Consider the following 21,027-nt stretch of genomic DNA (forward strand, 5'->3'; position numbering starts at 1 on the left):
GATCTAAGAAAAGAGAACAGAGAAAATGAAGAAGAGAAAATCAAAGAATTAATTCAAGAAAATTTCTAAGATCTAAAAAAAACAAAACAAATGAACAAACATAAGAAAAGAGAAACAGAGGTATAGACAAAGAGAACAAACAGGTGGTGGCAGGGTGGGGAGGGGGAGGAAAGAAATAGATGAGGGAGATAAGAGGAACAAACTTCCAGCTGCAAAAAAATGAGCCACAGTTATGAAATGTACAGTGTGAGGAACATAATCAATAACTATGTAATATCTTTGTATGGTGACATATCATAACTAGACTTATCAGACTTACTGTGGTGATCATTTTGAAGTATATAAAAATACCAAATCACTATATTGTGTAACAGGAACTAACAGTGTTATTGTAGGTCAATTATACTTCAAAAACAAACAAACTCATTGAAAAAGAGATCAGATTTGTGGTTACAAAGAGGCAGAAGGGGGAACTGCAGGAAGGCAGTCAAAAGGTACAAAATCCCAGATATAAGATAAATAAGCACTAGGGATGTAAGGTACAACATGATAAATATAATTATCATTGCTATATGTTATATATGAAGGTTAGTAAGAGACTAAATTCTAAGAGCTCACTCACAAGAAAAAAATTTTTTCTATTTCTTTAATTTTGTATCTATATGACATGATGGATGTTTACTAAACTTACTGTGATAATCATTTCATGAGGTATGTAAGTCGAATCATTATGCTGTACACCTTAAAGTTATACAGTGGTGTAGTATCTCAATAAAACTGGAAGAAAAAAAATAAACATTCCAAGAACAGAGGACAGTTTCCAGACTAAAAGGGCTCCCCAAGGCTAAGCACAACGTATGAGAACACAGGCTGAAATGCATCACTGTCAAATTTCAGGACACTGGGGACACAGCAAAGTTACCAAAAGCTTCCAGAAAGGGAAAAAACAGAATTCATTCAAAGAAGAAAGAATCAGAACAGCATCACATTTCAACATTTCCACTGAAAAACACAAAACAAAGGAACAGTGCCTTCAAAATTCTGAGAAAAATACTTCCAATCTTCAAACTGCTACCTAACCAAACCTGGGATTATCAACTAAACATCAGAGTAAAATACAGTTTCAGAATACGAAAGTCTCAAATTTTATCTCCTCTGCACTCTCAGGAAGTTTTAAAAAATGGGGTCCAGGAAACAGGGGTTCCAACAAAGTGGGGAAAGTATGAAAGAAATCCCCGGGGTACCAGGGGAGCTGTGCAGCAGACCTAGAGTTCTACCAGTCCAGTCATAGTGGGTCAAACACGGTGGAAGACTTCTTCACAAAGATAAAACCAATAGAACACCTGAAGTGTCTAAACCTACTGAGAAGAGATTCATAGACAGTAAGGAGTTTGAGGATAACTTAGTTTTAAAAATCTGATCCCAGACTTCCCTGGTGGAGCAGTGGTTAAGAATCCACCTGCCAATGCAGGGACACGGGTTTGAGCCCTGGTCCGGGAAGGTCCTACATGCCAGGGAGCAACTAAGCCTGTGCGCCACAACTACTGAGCCTGCACTCTAGAGCCCGCGACCCACAACTACTGAGCCTGCGTGCCACAACTACTGAGCCCGTGCACCTAGAGCCCGTGCTCCACAAGAGAAGCCACCGCAATGAGAAGCCCGCGCACCGCAACGAAGAGTAGCCCCCGCTTGCCACAACTAGAGAAAGCCTGTGTGCAGCAACGAAGACCCCCAAATAAATAAGTAAATAAATTTTTTTAAAAATCTGATCCCTATACAGAAAAAACAGAATTTTTTGTATATCCTGTATACAGATGTTGTCTACAGTTGTTGAACTATAATACTGTATACCTGAAACAATAAATAAAGCATTTTAAAACTATCTAAGAAACTGAGCAAACCAAAAAATCAAGACAATGATTCCCCCTAGGACAGCAAAAGATCGTGCAGAAAAGGAAAATGAATCCCAGTACACTAATGGCTCAAGTGTCAATAAGGATTTAAATAGTTAAAACAACATAAACACTGAAAACTGATTTAACCAAATCACAAATAATTAAAATGGGAGCATTAGAGAGAGGGTGAGTGTAACTGAAAATTACCATGTGCTGGGTACAGCTCTAAATCTTTACACATATTAATTTATCCAATTCTCAGGTAAAAACTGATATTGTCTTTACATATAAGGAACCAAGACACAGAGAGAGTAAAATAACTTGCCAAAGGTCACACAGATAGTAAATAGCAGAAGCTTTGAACTTTGCTCTTTACCACGACATTGCCTCTCACAGAATAACATCCTCATCTCCCTGTGGGAAGTCAACAGATAATGGTCAAAACAGAAAAAAAAAAAAAAAAAAAAAAATCAATGGAGGTAAAAACCCAAAAAATCAGCTGAAAGAATTTAAAAAGACTGCCTTTGGAAATGAGTAAGAAAAAAGGACTCTAGAATCCCTGGTTCCTTTTAACAAGCCTGTAGAACTACCTTACCCTTTAAACTATGTGCCTTTACAATGCAGATAAAATGAAAATTGTAAGAAGAAAATGGGGCTTCCCTGGTGGCGCGGTGGTTGAGAGTCCACCTGCCGATGCAGGGGACACGGGTTCGTGCCCCGCTCTGGGAAGATCCCACATGCCGTGGAGCAGCTGGGCCCGTGAGCTGTGGCCGCTGGGCCTGCGCATCCGGGGCCTGTGCTCCGCAGCGGGAGAGGCCACAACAGTGACAGGCCCGCGTACCGAAAAAATAAAATAAAATAAAATAAAATATGTAAATAAATAAATAAAAGAAAATGTACTTCCCTTTAAAAATATTTTTTAAGTGAACATTAAAATTCTTATCCAACCTTAGAAAACCGGACATACACACCAGTACAAGAGGAAGAATCTCAAAACCAAGCCCAAATATATACATAAGCATTTGATATATGATAAAGATAGCATTTCAAATCATTGGGGGGAAATGTGAATTTCACAATAAATGGGAAAACTGACTAACCATCTGAAAAACATGTTAGATATAAACCCCAGCACACTGCCAAATAAGTTTCATCTGTATAAAAAATTTATATGTAAATTATGCAATCATAAAGAAAACAAAGGTGAATAATTATATAATGATTAGGTGGGGGAAGGATTTCTAAGCATGAAACCAAAAGCAGAAATCAAAAAGGAAAAGACTGCTGGATTCAACTTCACAAAAATTCACCAAAAAATGCTACACAGTTAAAACAAAAATCATAAACCATGTTAAAAGACAAACTGGAGGAAAGGTAAGTATTTAATAAGCTATTTTCCTTAATATGCAAAGAGCTCACACAAATCAATGAAAAAAGAACAATCCAATAGAGGTAGAGAGAAAAACACACAAAAAAGTCACAGAAAAATATAAATGGCCTCAACAAAATGGGGGGGGAGGGGGGATACAAATGGCCAATAAGGATAAGGAAAGATGTCCTACCTCACTCATAATTAAAGCAATACAAATTAAAATGAATATATATTTAACCTATCAGACCAGCAACAATGTATAAAGACCATTCTTCCATGGCTAAGAGGGTGGCAAAACAAGCACTCTTGTATACTGACAGTAAAAATGAAAACTGGTACAATACATTTGAAGTGAATTTGATACTACCTATCAAAATTTATACTGGCCATACACCTAGCCCCAGCAATCCCACTTCTAGGACTGTATCAACAAGTTTGTATAAAGATACCTATACCAGAGCAGCTTTATAAAAGCAAATACCTAGAAACTGTCCATCAGTAAGGAAGCGGTTAAACAAAATGTGGTCAGCCACAATGGAACACCATGTATCCATTAAAAAAAAAAAGAAAAATAATGTCCACATTGTAAAGTTAAACAAGCTAACCTAAGAACAGTATGTATAGCGTGATTCCATTTGTGTGTGTGTTTTAAAATAAGAAGGGGATAAGACCTCTATAAGTGAGATGGTGCACCTCCATATCCTGCTCTCCCAGTTAAAAAAATCTTGACAACTGAGGTGGATGATTGACCTGAAATGGCTTGGCCTAAAGTCCATACTCAACAACATATAAAAGTTTGTTTTAAAGCATTGGGGAGGGGAACATTTCTATTTCCATGTAAAGGAATAGTATGAAGCCTTTAAAATAAAAGTGCAGAATCATATTTATTAAGAATGGAGAAATGGGGACTGCCCTGGTTGTCCAGCGGTAAAGAATCTGCCTTACAATGCAGGGGACGCAGGTTCAATCCCTGGTCAGGGAACTAAGATCCCACATGCTGCAGGACAACTAAGCCCGCATGTCACAACTACTGAACTCATGTGCCTCAACTAGAGAGGCTGCGTGCCACAAACTACAGAGCCCACATGCTCTGGAACCCGCGCACCACAACTATAGAGCCCACGTGCCCTGGAGCCTGCGGGCCACAAACAGAGAGAGAAAACATGCTGCCACAACTAGCGAGAAGCCCATGCGCCACTACGAAAGATCCCGCATGCCTCAACGAGGATCCCACGTGCTGCAACTAAGACCAGACACAGCCAAAAATAGGTTAAGTAAATAAATAAATAATTAAATAAATAAATCTTTTTTAAAAATGGAGAAATGGTCATATTTTTAAGTGAAAACAGACTACAAATAGTGTATATATTGGTTGAAGGGTATCCCCCTGAATTCATGTCCTCCCAGAACCGCAGAACCATGATCTTATTTGGAAACAGAGTCTGTGCAGATATAATCAGTTAAGATGTGGTGATACTAGATTAGGTTGGGTCCTAAATCCAACTGGCTGGTTTCCTTCTAAGGAGACACATACCCCCACCCTCCCACCCCCTACCCCCCTACACACACACACACACACACACACACACACACACACACACACACGGAAGAAGGTCATGTGACTTCTGAGACAAACTGGAGTGATGCATCTACAAGCCAAGGAACACCAAGAAACACCAGGAGCTATCAGAAGCTAAGAAGAGGTAAGGAAGAATTCTTCCCTAAGAATCTTCAGAGGGAGCATAGCCCTGCCAATGCCCTGAATTCAGACTTCCAACCTCCAGAACTGTAAGAGAATAAATTTGTTTTAAGCCACCCAGCTTGTGGTAATTTGTTATGGCAGTCCTAGAAACCCATACAGCGTGTAAAACACAACAATCAGGAGCACAGACTCTGGTCCCAGGCTGCTTATACTTGAATCCTACTTCTACCATGTATTACCCACATAACTTTAGGTAAGTTATTTAACCTCACTGAGTCTCTAATCCTTTTCTATAAAATGAAGATAACAGTATTTATTTCCCAGAATTATTATGAACATTAAATTATATATTAAACTTAATCACTTAAAACAATACCCAGAATATAGTAAATACTCCACTTTTGTAAAGCAAACACAGGTACACACACACACACAATAGTATTAAAAGGATATAGATCAAAAGGTTAAAATTGCTTATTTCTGGGTCCCACGAGTATGGCTTATTTTTTTCTTTTTGGTATTTTCTAGCTTATATGCAGTAAGATCTATGTCATAATACAATTCTTACTATTTTTTAATTTTAAAATATTTTAAAGGCAGTAGTTCCCAGTTACAGGTGTATGCAAACCCCATCCCTCGGCTAATGATTTCCACTACTCAAAGCCTGTTATCAAAGTATTTTTTAATTAAAAAGCAAAATTTACTTTAGAAGATAAATGCTGACCACAAAGCATTTTAGAAGCACATCGTATATCATTCAATCAATCATTAGTAAGCTGTTGCTACATTATAGGCTATGAATCACTGACCTCAAGCACAATAATTCAAGTTCAAACTCCTGGAAACACTGTACAGACCTGAGGCTCAAACAGTTTAAGAAAACGTAACCATTCATTTCTAAAAGTGAGTCTTTTCAAACCCAGTACATAGTAAATTCAATGAGGCTGAGTTCCATATTTGGAATAAACTGCTACCCCTCTCAAGACATACATTAACTTCGGCAAATCATTAGAAAATCACTTACAAAATCAACTACCCTTCCACAGAGTGAAAAATGTATTAGCGTTATCTCTACAAGATGGTTTAATAAAGAGTTAAAGTGAGTTTCAGTTTTGTGTTTTGGGTCCCTAAAAAGTTCAAATTATGAAATGTGTTCTCTGACAGTACCTCATAAGTAAATTCAGATAAGCTCACTGCTAGGTAGTTTACTTAACACATTTTGCTCTTAACACAGCAAAACAAAGGTTTAATAAGTATAGGTAATCACTAGATGAGAGTCTGTTAATACAGTGAAGAAATTTTACTATATTTGAAGAGACCAAATCCACCACTGCACGGGTTTTTCGTTGCTTTTCGTTGGTATTTATTATGTGTTTTTTTATTGAATTACAGTTGATTTACAATATATTAGTTTCACCACTGCATTGTTAATTAAAAAAGTGTATCTATTTGATCACCCTATCCAAGTACCTTGACAGCTAATTCACTGCCCACTGAAGCAAAGAAGGTGCAAGAGATATGGTACCCACTAGTCTGGATAGGAAGAATAATTATTCAAATAGCAATACCACTGCTATTAAAAGTTTTTATATACATTTAATTTTTTATATATGCATATACATATACACACATGCAAAAAGAATTACCTGTGTATATGTACAAAAGTCTATAGACATGAACATTTTCTAAAAGGTACAGAAGAAATAGTAATGGCTATATCTAGAAAGGAGAGGGGATTTTTGCTTTCCACTGTTCATCCACAGGTTGCAAATTCGCGGCCCAAGGACCACGTCCCACCTACAGATGTAGTTTATTTGGCCCACACAATGTTTTAAAAGTATTTAAAATAGTTGCCAATGTTTGAAAATCAGGAAATTTCCCATAAAAATCTGAATTTCTGGCTTCTCTTGAAAAAGTGGAAAAATCTAAGAACGCTGGGCCCCCATTCCAGCATGGCAATATTTGACTTAAGGCAAGTATCAGACATCCTCTTTATAAAAGGCAAGTGCTTTCTAGCTCACACATACTTCAACTGTTCGTGTCCCCCACCTGACATCTATAAGCATTTTAGTTTGCAACTCCCGCTTAGACCCTTCTAAACTATTTGAACTTACTATGTGCTTATGCTGCTTTTTACAGTTTTTCCTCAATAAAAAATACTGGCAAAGATCCAGGAGAACTTCAGCGATTTTACAAAATATTTTTCTCCATTCATATCTAAATAACTGTTACCTAACTTTGACTAATACATTCTCTCATAAACTGATTACAAAAGATATTTAGTATAAGGAGACATGCCTGGAAAGGTAGGTATATAACAAGGTGGGGCCAACCTGCAGAGGGCTCAGATTGCTTCCAGAAACAATATTCTTGTTGTTACTTAAATTTTAATTTGGTTTTATGTCATGTATGTCCAAATTAAACCTACAAACAAAAGAGCCTGAAAAGCTTAGTTTATAGAACTTGTTTCTTCTAACAGCACTAGACTTCAAGACTTCCATAAAAACAAAATCTTTATTCCCACCTACGTTCAGGTACTACTTCAACAAATATTTGTTGAGCACCTACTACATACAAAGAGTTGCATCAGACGCTTAGGAAGAAACAAAGGCCGTTAGGGGACATTTTCCTCTCCATGCTGTGTATCATATATGATAACTGTTATTAAAAAGGCAAGAGTGCAGTTCAGAGAAGGCAGCACTACCAAGAATTCGTGTCCCAATTTCAAAAAAAAACAATAGGATTTCATGAGGTATAAAGAAAGGAAATAACAGTATTCTAGGTAGAAGAAAAAAGCTAAAAACTGGGAAAGCAGGGCTTCTCTGGTGGCGCAGTGGTTGAGAGTCTGCCTGCCGATGCGGGGGACACAGCTTCGTGCCTGGTCCGGGAAGATCCAACATGCCGCGGAGCGGCTGGGCCCGTGAGCCATGACCGCTAAGCCTGCGCGTCCAGAGCCTGTGCTCCGCAATGCGAGAGGCCACAACAGTGAGAGGCCCGCATACCGAAAAAAAAAAAAAAAAAATTGGGAAAGCAAAAGTATGTGTGGGAAATGAGCAGAGGCCAGCTTGAATGGGGCAGAGAGGAGCAGAATGGGGCAGAGAAGAGCAGGATATCCATCACAAAAGATATGCTGGATCAATCTATGGAAGGTCCTGAATGTCAAGCTAAAGCTCTCTGCTCTTTACCTGGTCGGCAACAAGGCACAAAGGTTTCTGAGAAAAGAAGGGCCCTGATTAAAGCTGTGATTCAGAAAGACTGACCTGGTAGGGGTATGTCCACAAAATGGACTGGAAGGAGGAGAACCTGGTGCAGAAAACCAATTTGGAGACTATTCCTATGTTACCCTGTTAAAGTGGTAACATAATCTATATAAGCTAAGGTGATGGCAAGGAGAATGGAAAAAAGAGACAGTTGGGAGGTGCACTGCAGAGTGGAAATGAGCTGGGTTTGGCAAATGATCTGGGGTATCCAGGAAAGAGAGGGCACTGGAAATAACACAGTTCAAGCCTTATGTCTGGAAGACCACTGTAGCTATTAATGAAACAGGAAAAAGTCAGAAAGAAAAGCTGAAGGATTGGGGGCAGGGAGGATTGACCTTTTGAACATACATTTAGTTTTTGGTGCCAATAGAACATGCATAAGTTTTTTCCCCCATCAGAAAACCTTGCACACTTTTCTGGCCCAATTTTCAGTGGTGGCCAAAGCAAGTACAGTACATATTTAATACAAGTAAAGGATATACTTAATGGAGAGTCAATGAGAAGCCAATTCCAGAGCATATAATATGATCAAAATTAAACTCTACAGAATGAAGATGGACTCCCACCTCAACCATATGCAAAAATTAACTCAAGATGGATCAGTGACCTAAATATAAGAGCTGAAACCATAAAACTCTTAGAAGAAAACATAGAGGTAAATCTTCATGATCTTGGATTGGCATAAATTATTAGCTATAACACCAAAAGCACAAGCAACAACAAAAAATAAAATAAATTGGACCTCACCAAAATTAAAAACAATTATGCATCATAGGACATTAACAAGAAAATTTTAGAAACAATCCATAGGGGACTTCCCTGGTGGCACAGTGGTTAAGAATCCGCCTGCCAATGCAGAGGACATGGGTTCGAGCCCTGGTCCGGGAAGATCCCACACGCCACAGAGCAACTAAGCCCGTGAGCCACAACTCCCAAAGCCCACGCGCCTAGAGCCCGTGCTCCGCAACACATGAAGACACCGCAATGAGAAGCCCATGCACCGCAACGAAGAGTAGCCCATGCACCGCAACGAAGAGTAGCCCCTGCTCATCACAACTAGAGAAAGCCCACGCACAGCAACAAAGACCCAACGCAACCAAAAATAAATAAATAAATAGATTTTTTTTAATTGTGAAGAAAACAATCCACAGAATTGGAGAAAATATTTGCAAATCAAATATCTGATAAGGGTCTAGTATCCAAAATATATAAAGAACCCTTATAACTGAACAACAAAAAGACAAACAGTCCAGTTAAAAAACCAGCAAAGGACTTTCATAGACATTTCTCCAAAAAAGATATACAAATGGCCAACAAGCATATGAAAAGACATTCATCACGATTAGTAACCAGAGAAATGCAAATCAATCTCACAATGAGGTACCACTGCAGACTCACTATAATTTAAAAAAGGAAAATAAGTGTTGTCAAGTTTGTAGGAAAATTGGTACAGACCCTCAAACATTGCTAGGGGAATGTAAATGATTCAGCCACTGTGGAAAATAGTTTGGTGGCTCCTCAAAAAGTTAAATATAGAATTACCATATGACCCAGCAATTCAACTCCTACATATATATCCAAAGAAATGAAAACAGGTACTCAAACAAGTATACCTAAACACATGTTCACAGCAGCGCTATTCACAATAGCCAAAAGGTAGAGATGGCTCAAATGTCCACCAATGGATGAATGGACAAACTGTGGTATACACATACACTGGAATATTAAACAGCCATTAAGAGGAATGAAGTACTGATCCATGCTATACACAAGATGAAGCTTGAAAGAAGCCACACACAAAAGTAAAAATATTTATGATTCCATTCATATACATCCATAGAGAAAGAATTCATATTGGTGGTTGCCAGGGGCTGGGGGGAGAAGGGAATGGGGAGCAACTTCTTGATGGGTGTCGGGTTTCCTTTTGCAGTGAAGAAAATGTTTTAGCTAGACAGAGGTGTGGTTGCACAACACTGTGAACACACTAAATACCACTGAATTGTCAACTTTACTGTGGTTCAATTTTATGTCAATTTCACCCCAATTTTTTAAAAACCAACAATATTCCAAAGCAAAAATAAAAATAAGCTCCATCTCTCATCACTTCTGATCCCATTAACCACATTCTTGCCAAGCCAATCTTCCAGACAGCTCTGCTCCAATTGCTCCTTCCTGGTTTCACTCAGGAAATATCCTCCACCTAACACTACACAACTTTTCCATCAATTCAAATCCCAACCATTTCAAACCTTCTAAGAAAGCAACCTACCCACAGCAAGCACTCAATATTTGTGAATCACTGGTTCTGTTTGATTCAGTCCATTCTTACCTGTTCTGAAATTTTACTCAGTTAATTCAGCATTAACATATGAATGCTGCTTCCTTACTATCCCCAAACTTTTTCTCTCATAGTTTCAGGCATGTTCTTTTCCTGTCAGAGAGCAAATTATGATAGAGGCTGTCTTCTGCTGTTGTATTACACTATCTGCCAGGGGTCTATCCAAAGTACATTTCTTTAAATACTGTCTGGTTGAGGGAATTCCCCGGTGGTCCAGCGGTTAGGACTTGGTGCTTTCAAGGCCGGGGCCCAGATTCAATCCCTGGTGGGGAACTAAGTAAGATCCCGTAAGCCTTGTGACCAATAAATAAATAAATACTGTTTGGTTGAGTTTTTGCTGTTATGTGCTAGACAAATTGGGGTGGGGGAGTCGGAAGACAAGAGATGGTAAAGAAACACCTCCACCCACCCTGGCGATAATGGAGATTAGTTGTGACTTGATATAAAATGAATCTTGATGCTCTATTTGTAAACTATTTTATATTATACCCAGAGTCCCAACCTGTGTGTGCCACTCAAAAAAGGCCAAAAAAAGTGGGAAAGAAGAAGGTCCAAACCAAGAACTCCCAACCTTCTTAAAAATGCAATAGCGTGCACAACACTGTCATTGTTACGCAACCCTTCCTACTCTCTTCCTAAAGCTGCTGCTTGGCACACATTTTTAAAGGAGATCATTATTAATATCATGTTTTATCTGTCATAAAGAGACTTTTCCTAGATGCATACATATAAACCAGAGAGTGGATCAGAAACTCATTTAGCATGCAGGTGACTGAGAAATGGATTAAGATCAGGCAGGGGAGGCACTGTGAGATCAGATAGGATGTACAACGGATTTTCACATCGAGATTCTGATTTCACTTCATTGCCTAGTGGTTACACCTTCATTTTATCCAGAAGGGTGCTTCTGACAATACTGAGAAAGTCAATAGGACATTATTTTACAAAAATGTTTTTCCTGAGTTATTTTTCTAGAAAACATCTGTTGTATCCATGATGGGCGTGTGTAGTGTTCCAAAAAATACACGCTGCTTCCTGAAGATACCTGAAGGCAACCTAGGATGTTGCAAAACTTCTGCAGTTTTGCACCAAAACTGCAAAGCACTAGCTTAATGAATAGGAGGGACAGAAACAACCAACATTGTCTACATGCTGGTCAAAGATAAATTACTTATCCCTATAATGAGAAATAACTCCTACGTTAACATTCTCTAAAAAATCTACAAGTGTTATTTGTTTCTTGTCACAAACACTAAAGAATAACTCACTTTTAAAACATAACAGAGACAAATGACTTTGAGGGCCACAACTGAATTTAAAATCTCATGTAACACTGAGAATTGACTAAAAATGGTAAATTTTACGTTATGTATATTTCACCACTATTAAGCTCTCCTCTCAATCCTGTTGGTTTCCACTTAAAAATATATATAAATCTATCAGACTACATTAAAGAGTGAGAAACCATTAAACTGAATGTGTTAAAATGACACATGGTTGAAAATTTCTAGTGATTTGTATTAATAGAAGCTTTCTGACCTCTTAAGGAACGTGTTTATTAGATATTCTTCATCTCCAAGGAGGACATAAGCAAATGAAAAAAGCTTAATTACAGTAAGAACGATTCAGTTTTGACATAATTCTAACTAGAAAGGTAATTAAACACTACCATAAGGTATCATGCAAATCTCTGCCCTCAGGGATGCAAGAAAAGCTATCTTGGAAGGGTTATATGCAATTTTGCAGGAAAAACTAGAATGAACTAGAGAATCTTAAGCCAGCTTCCAGTTTTAGAATTCCAAGTTCTATACTCACAGCCCAAAAGTGTCTTTGCAAGACATTCCACCTATAGAAAGTTATTCTAATTTACAAGTCATTTCAGCTTAGCTTCAGATATTGGGTTCCTTCACCACACCATTTATGCGCTTTATGTACTTACTTAGGAACTAAAAATTAACTACTTTTGTTAAGAGTCAGTTCCACCAATCTCCAGCAGCATAGCTGCCAGCTCAGGTATAAACAGTACAAAACTGAAATAATACTGGGTTCTAAATTAAATAGAAATATCTATATAATGCATATCCAACCTAAGACTAAAAAAAAAAAAAAAACTATGTTTACACATAGGTAACTTATAAGGCCAAAACCTCAATTTAGCCAATTTTCAACAGCTTCTTAAAAAGTTGTTTGTTACCAACAACAAAAATAAATTCTTACTTTTGAAAACAAACCTTTCCAAGTAGGGTTTCATTTTAGAAGACTCGTGGCCTTCATTTTAAAATAATCATTTTTATTTTACCACATTATTTTTTAACAATCACTAGACAACTGGTTATTTATTACAACCCAAAGCAGGCACTTATAAAGTCACAGGAGGGTTAATCATCTCAAATTCAACAGGTTAACCACAGCAATTTGAGAGAAATTTTGGCAACCTGTACCGGGACTATCTCGACAGTTTCCGAAGTCAGACATTAAATGACACTTAAAAACAATACATTTCAAAAAAAACAAACAAAACAATACATTTCTATGTAAAATAGATAGTGGGAAGCAGCCGCATAGCACAGGGAGATCAGTTGAGTGCTTTGTGACCACCTAGAGGGGTGGGATAGTGAGGGTGGGAGGGAGACCCAAGAGGGAGGAGATGTGGGGATATATGTATATGTACAGCTGATTCACCTTGTTATAAAGCAGAAACTAACACACCACTGTAAAGCAATTATACTCCAATAAACATGTTAAAAAAATACATTTCTAGACTTTAGATATTTATTTAACACACAAATATTTTGACCAGGTATGCATTCATGTATGTATTTTAACTAGATTTTATTAATTATGATGAGTATTTGTTTAAAACAAAGACAAATTTAGCCAGGTCAACATAGGAATCAAAACACAATATTGGATTATGAAACTAACTGCTTTCGTTAGAAAGAAAAGCATAACAAGCCTTACTTCCTTCAGTTCACAAATTTTTCATTTTATAATCAAAGAAAAGAAAGAACATGACTTCTACAGTCAAAAAATAAGGTAACGTACTTAAAGCTGAGTTATCACTTAATTGCCTGGATTCCTAAGAAGCTACTGACTTCTGTTTTAAAACCAGAATACATTTTTTAATGGCTCACTCCTTTGTTCAGGAATGCTGATATCACCTTGTTTTATAGAGATAACATCTCATCAGAACACATGCTACTCAGTGTCATTGAGCTTAATAATTTTTACATAAAATTCAAATAAAATTTTTATAATGCAACCATAATTTTTTTTTTTCTCATCCACACTGGGCCTCACCTTTCACAACACTCAAAAACAAACAATCTTAGATGTTAAACACACACACACCTCAAGCATATAAAATTCATTACATTGTTTCTGTAGCCATTAATAATTGTACTAATAAATACTGACTCTAAAAAACTAAAAACTTATTAGGGCAGGATTTAAATGATACAACTCACAAGAGGGTGGGGAGAAATAATGATCCTCCCCTACCAAACTGGCAGCAACAATATGCCAAGTCTCTTATGCTGAACTAGCGTAAACAAGGAAGAAAAGGAGCTGGGGGTGGGAAGCAGGCAGGCAAGGGTACAACACTCCTCAAGATATAGCTTTACTTCTAAATCTCACCAGTGTAATACCTCTTCTTGGTGTTTTCAATAACCCCTGTCACTCTCTATTAAACACATAGGCTGGTGTTCAGAAAACTACTGCAGGCTGTAGTCCCTGTCTGAGATCATCCCGGACATAAAAGATACAAGTGGGGGTCACAAATGCTTCTTTAATTATAAAGACTATCTCCTGCATTCAAAGAGTTTTCTAAACATCTAAAAACTCAATCCCACTCTTACTATAACAATCAACTTTAAAGATAAACAACAGGACCTACCAATGATGCTGCACAGAAAAAAATTCACACGTCACCACAGCTATAAGGCTCCCACTAATAAGATGGGCATCATTCAGGATAGGGCTCGATGAGTAACGGGATCAAGACTAGGCTTACAGCCTCTTTTTCTGGCATTGCTTGAGGCATCCAGTGGACAGGGAATAAAGGGGAGGCTGGTTGTATAAGTGATGCCAAGAGAAACAAGATTCCACATGCCCAACACAGAGAGCAAAGGGCAATCATCTCATGGCTTTAAGACCAAAGAAAGATGAGTTCTTTCACCTGAAATCCTTTCAAAGGAAGTCTAATGGTCTCCACTTAATCACTCACCCTGAGTGAACTCAACAACCCCTCAGAGAACAAAGGGAAGCCTTGCTTATCAAAAATAGCAAGTGCTCCACCCAAAGCCAAGAAATACTCCTTTAGTCTAAGTTGTCATGGTCTTCTGTCCCAATTCAGTCTTCTACAAGGAAACTCCAAGCCAAAAATACTTGGTTCCCAGCCTAAGTCAAGTTCTCCATTTTCGCAAACATCTACCAACCAGCTTTCTTTCCGGTAAGCCCCTCTGGATAAGCCCCTCTCCATTCCCGCATTCTGGAGCCCAGGGCTCCAATCCCCTCAGAAAGTTCCCTCCCCCAAGATAATCTCTCTCCTTCACTTTTCCTAAGGTTTTTCCCACACCGTGCCCCAGGTCTAGCACTCCCGGTCCTCCATTAGCGGATCCCACTAGTAGATCCCACCGCTCCCTGGCACAGCTCTTGGGAAAGTTATCTTTCTTACCGTACTCACTTGTCCTCCCCCATAAAGTTTTTCCCTTTTCTTTATCTGTTTTCGAATGGACACGCGCACACACACACACACACACACAATCTGTTCTTCTCAGCTCTTAACTCCCAAGTCTCACCCGCGCGCCAGGTTCTTGCATAGTACCTAATTCTCTCCCTCAGTTTCCCCTAATCCCTGTCATCCTCAGCCCCTAACTCCATACCCCAAGCTTTTGCCCACTCCCCAAATTCAGATTTTCTGTGCTTTTTACTCTTAGCCAACACCACAGCGCTCTTCCTCACAGGTCGACCCCGTGCCTCGATCCTCGAGTCTTTCCCTCTCTTCCCGCGTTCCTCGGCCGCTAATACTCCGCAGAACCTCAGGAGTAACCCCCGCCCATCTCCCTTCCGCCTCTCCTGCCCTCCACGGACCCCAACTCTCCTCATACATCCCCCTCCAGCCCTGCTCGGCCCCCAAATTTCTTCCAGGCCCCTAGGGTTCCCCACACTCCCTCCCCGCCCCGGAAAGGGGGTACCCCTCAGTGCCCGACCGTCCCGCCCGGCCGCCGAGCTTGGGCGTCCCTTCCCTTCCCCTCGGGGCCCCGAGGCCGCTGCCAGGGCTGGCGCGGCGGGGCCGGCTCACCAGTTGGTCATGTCCAGGAAGAAGGCGCAGCCGGCCGGGTTGAGCTGGAAGCCGAGCAACCGCTGGAACTCGGAGATGAGCACGTCCTTGTCGGTGGTGCCCAGGCAGCTGAACTTCTGCATCAGCTCGGGGTCCAGGTCCACGTCCATGCCCTCCATGGCTGGGGCCGGACACTCGCTTCCCCGCCTCCTCACAACTGAGCTGCCGCCGCACCGCCGGGCCCGGGGACCGGGAGGGGGCCCGCTGCTAGCTGGCGCCGCGACCCCGCTCCTCTGAGGTAGGCCCCGGGCCTCTCACCGCCTCATAGGGGTAAACTCACTCAGCCACTCACTCACTCTGGCGCTCCCCCCCCTCCCACCCCCCCCAGTGCCGCCGCCTCCGCTGCCGCCGCCGCCGCCTCTCGCTTCTATGCCGCCTCCGCCTCCTCCCGCGCCGCGCCCACTGCGCAAGCGTCGCCCGCCTAGCCCCGCCCCTTCCTCTCCCGGAGTCCCGCCCCTCCGTGGCGACAGAAACCCGTGACGTCCCCCGCGTGACCTCACCGCGGTGGAGCGAGGGGGCGGGCAGTGGGAAGGAGGAAGGGGACGGCCGGGCGGCGCGGGGAGGTGACTCCTGGCCTGACCTTTTCCTCGCCCCGCCCCCACGCTGAGAGGGAGGAGTTAAAGCCCGGGGTTGGCGGGGAAAAGCTCCGGGATCTTCTTGTACCACAACGGCAGCGTTTGGGAGGTGAGGAAACTGAAGTCGGGGAAGAACAGAGGCCAGGGCAAGGTCAAGTACCAGATGGCATACAAGACCCAGTCCTCCCAGCCAGGGCTTTGCCCCTCGCTTTGGACGGACTTGTTTGCATAAGTTTCTAGAGCTGCTTTCCCAGAGGGTTAATGCCCTAAAATCCTAGGCTCCTGGCCACCCTCGGTGATGATTACCACAGTTTACCCGTGCTGTTTCTGTTACGCAACGGTAGTCTCCAGTTTCCGGAAAGTAAGGGAGGCCTCGATACAAACGTCAATCACAGGTCCAGACGAACACCGCATATAATCTTACACCCACTCCGTCAAGACCAAGCCTCTCAAAATAAAGGTTAAGTCCCGAGAATTTGACGTTGCCTTGTTAAGTTTTTAAAGTGTTACGGTACATATAGTACACCTAACTGGTCAAGGCCCCTTTTCAAGATCAAAGAATGAGAAAGGACGCATAGGGACCATCTTGTCTACCTTCATTCCTTCTTTCACCACGATTTGCCTAACACATCCACACGGGGAAAAGGCGAATAAGAAACGGTTTCCTGCCTTTAAGTGGCTCTTTGTCTGTCTTACAAATAAGGAAAGTGAGATGCAGAAAGTTTGTATGCCTTGTCCAAAAATACAGAGCAGCAAAACTAGAACCCATCTTTCATTCCTAATGGAGTATGTTTTCCATAACAGTTTCAACAAGCAGACAACTAGAATAAGTGACCAGTAGTATCCGGGGTGCCATGAGATTTTGGAAAGGGAAAACGGTCTACCTCCTTCTGTCCCACTACCATATAAGACTAAAACAATGGCTTTAAAAGCCTAGGTTCTGGGGTCACACATATTGGAGATTCAAATTCTCATTCTGCCAGTTATTGGTAATCATAGTACTTGCCCAGACAGGATTGTTGTGAGGATTAAACGAGGTAACAATATATAAGCTCAGTACCCTGCCTGCTCCATAAGAAGCACTTAAGAAATGGTGACTAGTATTCTGGCCATAAACTTGAGATGACGGTGGGGTTAGAGAGTGATACAAGTAGGCGGGGATTACTTCTTCACCTGGTCCCTCTTCTACTTCACTTCCCTTACTGGCCCTCCGTTAAAATATGAAATATGTGCCCTTTCTCTTTTCTTAATAAGGGACCAACCTTTCTCTCTCTAATAATTTTTTTCCTCCAACAGGAGTATTTTATGGGAAACAGACACCTTTAACAGCATACTTACAAACTCGTATTAGACACTAGTTATAAACATTTTATAAGAAACTGTTCTTGGGTCTCTAAGATCTCTGTGGAAGCTTAGATCATTGCCAGGGCCTAATTTTTGGATGGCCATAATGTTGGAATATTTCACTACTATTAAGGAAAATTTAGTCTCCCTCAGGTGAGCACATACTGTCCCAATCTTTTGGATGATGGAATGGGAACACAGAAAGATTATAAAAATCCCAACATTAGAGCTGAAAGGAACTGAGACTGTCTAATCTAACCTCCTCGTTTTACAGATGAAGGAGTTAAACCAAGAGAGGAGAAATGATTAACCCAAAATCACACAGCTAGTAATCACAGAAACTCCCAGTCTAGTGCTCTATCCACTATATCCTGCTACAATTCCCTTTATACTTTGAGTTCAATGTGGCCTTACATACAAAATAATTTGAAATGCAGATCCAAGACCTGATTTGATGTTAGACTGTACACTCTCTGGAAGTGTTTTAACTTGCAACATTCATGGATTAAAGTTGTGCTGACCAAGGGTCTAAAAGAAAAAAATGTTATTGGAATCTGATGATTCTATTAGAATGCTGACCCAAAGGAAATTAAAAGCTCTTGGCCAACCCCACGCAGTACTAGGGTCTTAGCTCTCACCTAAGCAGCCCGCATAATACGAAAAGATTCTTGCAAATAAGAGACCCAAATGGCTCAGAATGTCAGTTCATGATGGGAGTTATCTCAAAGGAGGATAACTACTCCTCAAATGAATTCTGAAACTTTCTGGGGACATTTTTGATTCTCATGAGATTGGGGGTGGTATTAATTCCTGGCCATTCATTCCCTGAGGACCAGAAATGCTAATCATCTACAATTCTTGGGACAGTCATGCCCAATAAAAAACTGTCCCATCCCTTGGGACTTCCCTGGAGGTCCAGTGGTTAGGACTTTGCGCTTCCACTGCAGGGGGGCACGGGTCGATCTCTGGTGGGGGAACTAGGATCCTGCAAGGTGCACAGTGCAGCCAAAAAGAAAAAAAAACTGTCCCATCCCTAACCACTGTGTACACTGACCAAGGTAGCTGGCACATTAGATATGAAGAACCAGCCCACCCCTACGCCCCCATGGAAAAATTCTTTTGTGGGGTGGGATATGAAACAGAGGAAACCGAGGTGTTACCCAGTCAGGAGAATCTCAGAAATGTGAATCTCCACTTGAGTCTGAAGGGTTATATAACAACACCTGTGGTCCTGGCCTGATGGCTCTGCAGCTTTGTTTTGTTTTGTTGGGAAGAGGGCCTGGAGAAGGACTGGTTGAGAGGCAAAAGGACAAGTTGCTGAGCACCACCCTAAGGAAGGAAAGCTGACAAGCACTATTCCAAAAGAGCTTCTAGGCACCATCTCATGTCAGGCAATATGCTCGAACATGCCACTGCCTGGAATATGCCCAAGACCTGCCACTTTCTTTCCAAATTTCTTGAGCTGGTGATCTTATGCAAAAAGTTTGGACTAATCCCAGATCCCCAGACCAGGTCAATTTCAGGGTTTCTTAAGGAAGTTAAGGCATTCTGTCATTCAGAAGTTGAAAGTCTAGGAGAAAAGTGATTCATTTCACCAGAGCAGCCTAGATTGCCTCCATATCTCCAAGTCCTTAAGATTCAGACTTGCCAAGGCCAGCTAGTACGAAGATTATGCCACAGCATAACTGATTCAGAGAATAAACAGAGTCCAAATTGATGTTAGGATACATTATATGATAATAGCAACTTGTAGTAGAAAACTTTTGGGTATTCATCCATACTATGATGACCTCCTTTCTCTTCAGACCTTTAACAACCCTCTAGTTGGCCCTCAGCAGCCATCTCTGACCCACATAACCATGTCCATTATCCTTCATTGATTGGACAAGAGAGAGACACCTGACCCAGGATAAGCCAATCAGATTCTCTCTCTCTCAGGAATTTGGAATTGGAACTCAATGGGTTGGTGGAATAGGCTGCCAACTACAAATTAGCACTTGCCATCTACCTCTACAAGGATTAAATCATTAGCCATTGCAGCTGCTGACCTACAACAGCCCCTGAAAGGAGTTCAGGGTGGAGATCAGGAATGAGGCACTCTGTGCTCTGGAAAAAACTGGCAGAACAGATCTTCAGACAGGTATTTTCAGGAGATTTTATGAGCCCAATTCTTGCATCTCGTATTTAGAAAAGCACTAAAATCATTAACAGTGACATCTGCTCCTCGTGACTAGCAGCAAGCCTCTGCCAAAATGTGTGCTTGAGTTTGCACACACCCCCTTCACTAAAATCATATATAACACTGACCTTCCGCCTACCTCTTTGGAGCAGTTTCTCAGAGCTGTCCGAAATACTGTCTCTCGGGCTATTGTCTTCATTTTGCCCCAAATAAAACTTAATTCACAACTCTCACGTTGTGCATTTTTTTCAGTTGACAAGGCCTAGGCTGTTTACTTAAAAGTGAATTACAGAAATACACGAAATGAGATGATCTTTGTGGGGCACCCATGAAAAAGAGATAATGCCCACCTGCAGTAAGAGAGCCATAAAGCAGAAGCAAAGATAAGAGACCTGAAGGCATGGGAGAAAGACGTTCCTGTCATCCTGAGTCCTGGTTGTTCGGCTTCCCTAGATTCCATGGGATTCTCCAGGCTCCATTCAAAATACATTATCAGGACTTCCCTGGTGGTGCAGTGGATAAGACTCTATGCTACCAATGCAGGGGCCTGGGTTTGATCCTTGGTCAGGGAAGTAGATCCTACATACATGCCGCAACTAAGAGTTCGCATGCCACAACCAAGACCCAGTGCAACCAAAATAAAAAATTATAATAATAATAATAAATTTTAAAAATACATTATCTCCTGGATGAAGTCAAAGAAAGAATCAAGTCATTTAAAATAAAAAGAAAATAAAGTGATTATTTGGTTTCTAGATAGAAATGGACATCCTACTCTTAAATATAATGGAAACCCCTATAGGAAAAAAGAAAAGAAGAAGAAAAATGAGGACATGGACAATTCACAAAAGAAGAAATACGAATAGCCAATAAACATATTGAAAGATGTATGCCACGCATAGATAAAGAAATGGATTAAAACAACCATAAAGTATGATGTTTGCCTAATGAGAGTGGCAAAGCTTTGAAAAATGTATAACAGCTTTTGTTGGCAAGAGTGTGGGGAAACAGGTAGTCTCAA

At 40.7% G+C, this 21,027-nt stretch overlaps 1 protein-coding gene across 2 annotated transcripts in view; it reads right to left on the bottom strand.

The window, feature by feature from the left end:
- ILRUN (inflammation and lipid regulator with UBA-like and NBR1-like domains) overlaps positions 1-16,216 on the bottom strand; it is a 123,817-nt gene extending 107,601 nt beyond the window's left edge. For both annotated transcript variants that reach the window (XM_032648342.1, XM_032648341.1), the window contains exon 1: positions 15,870-16,216. In XM_032648342.1, the coding sequence (XP_032504233.1) occupies positions 15,870-16,027 (158 nt within the window). In that variant the 5' untranslated portion in view covers positions 16,028-16,216. The remainder of the gene's footprint in view (positions 1-15,869) is intronic.
- Between the last annotated feature and the right edge of the window lie 4,811 nt (positions 16,217-21,027).

Source organism: Phocoena sinus, chromosome 11 (assembly GCF_008692025.1).
Source record: "Phocoena sinus isolate mPhoSin1 chromosome 11, mPhoSin1.pri, whole genome shotgun sequence".
In the NCBI taxonomy this organism is placed as follows: Eukaryota; Metazoa; Chordata; class Mammalia; order Artiodactyla; family Phocoenidae; genus Phocoena; species Phocoena sinus.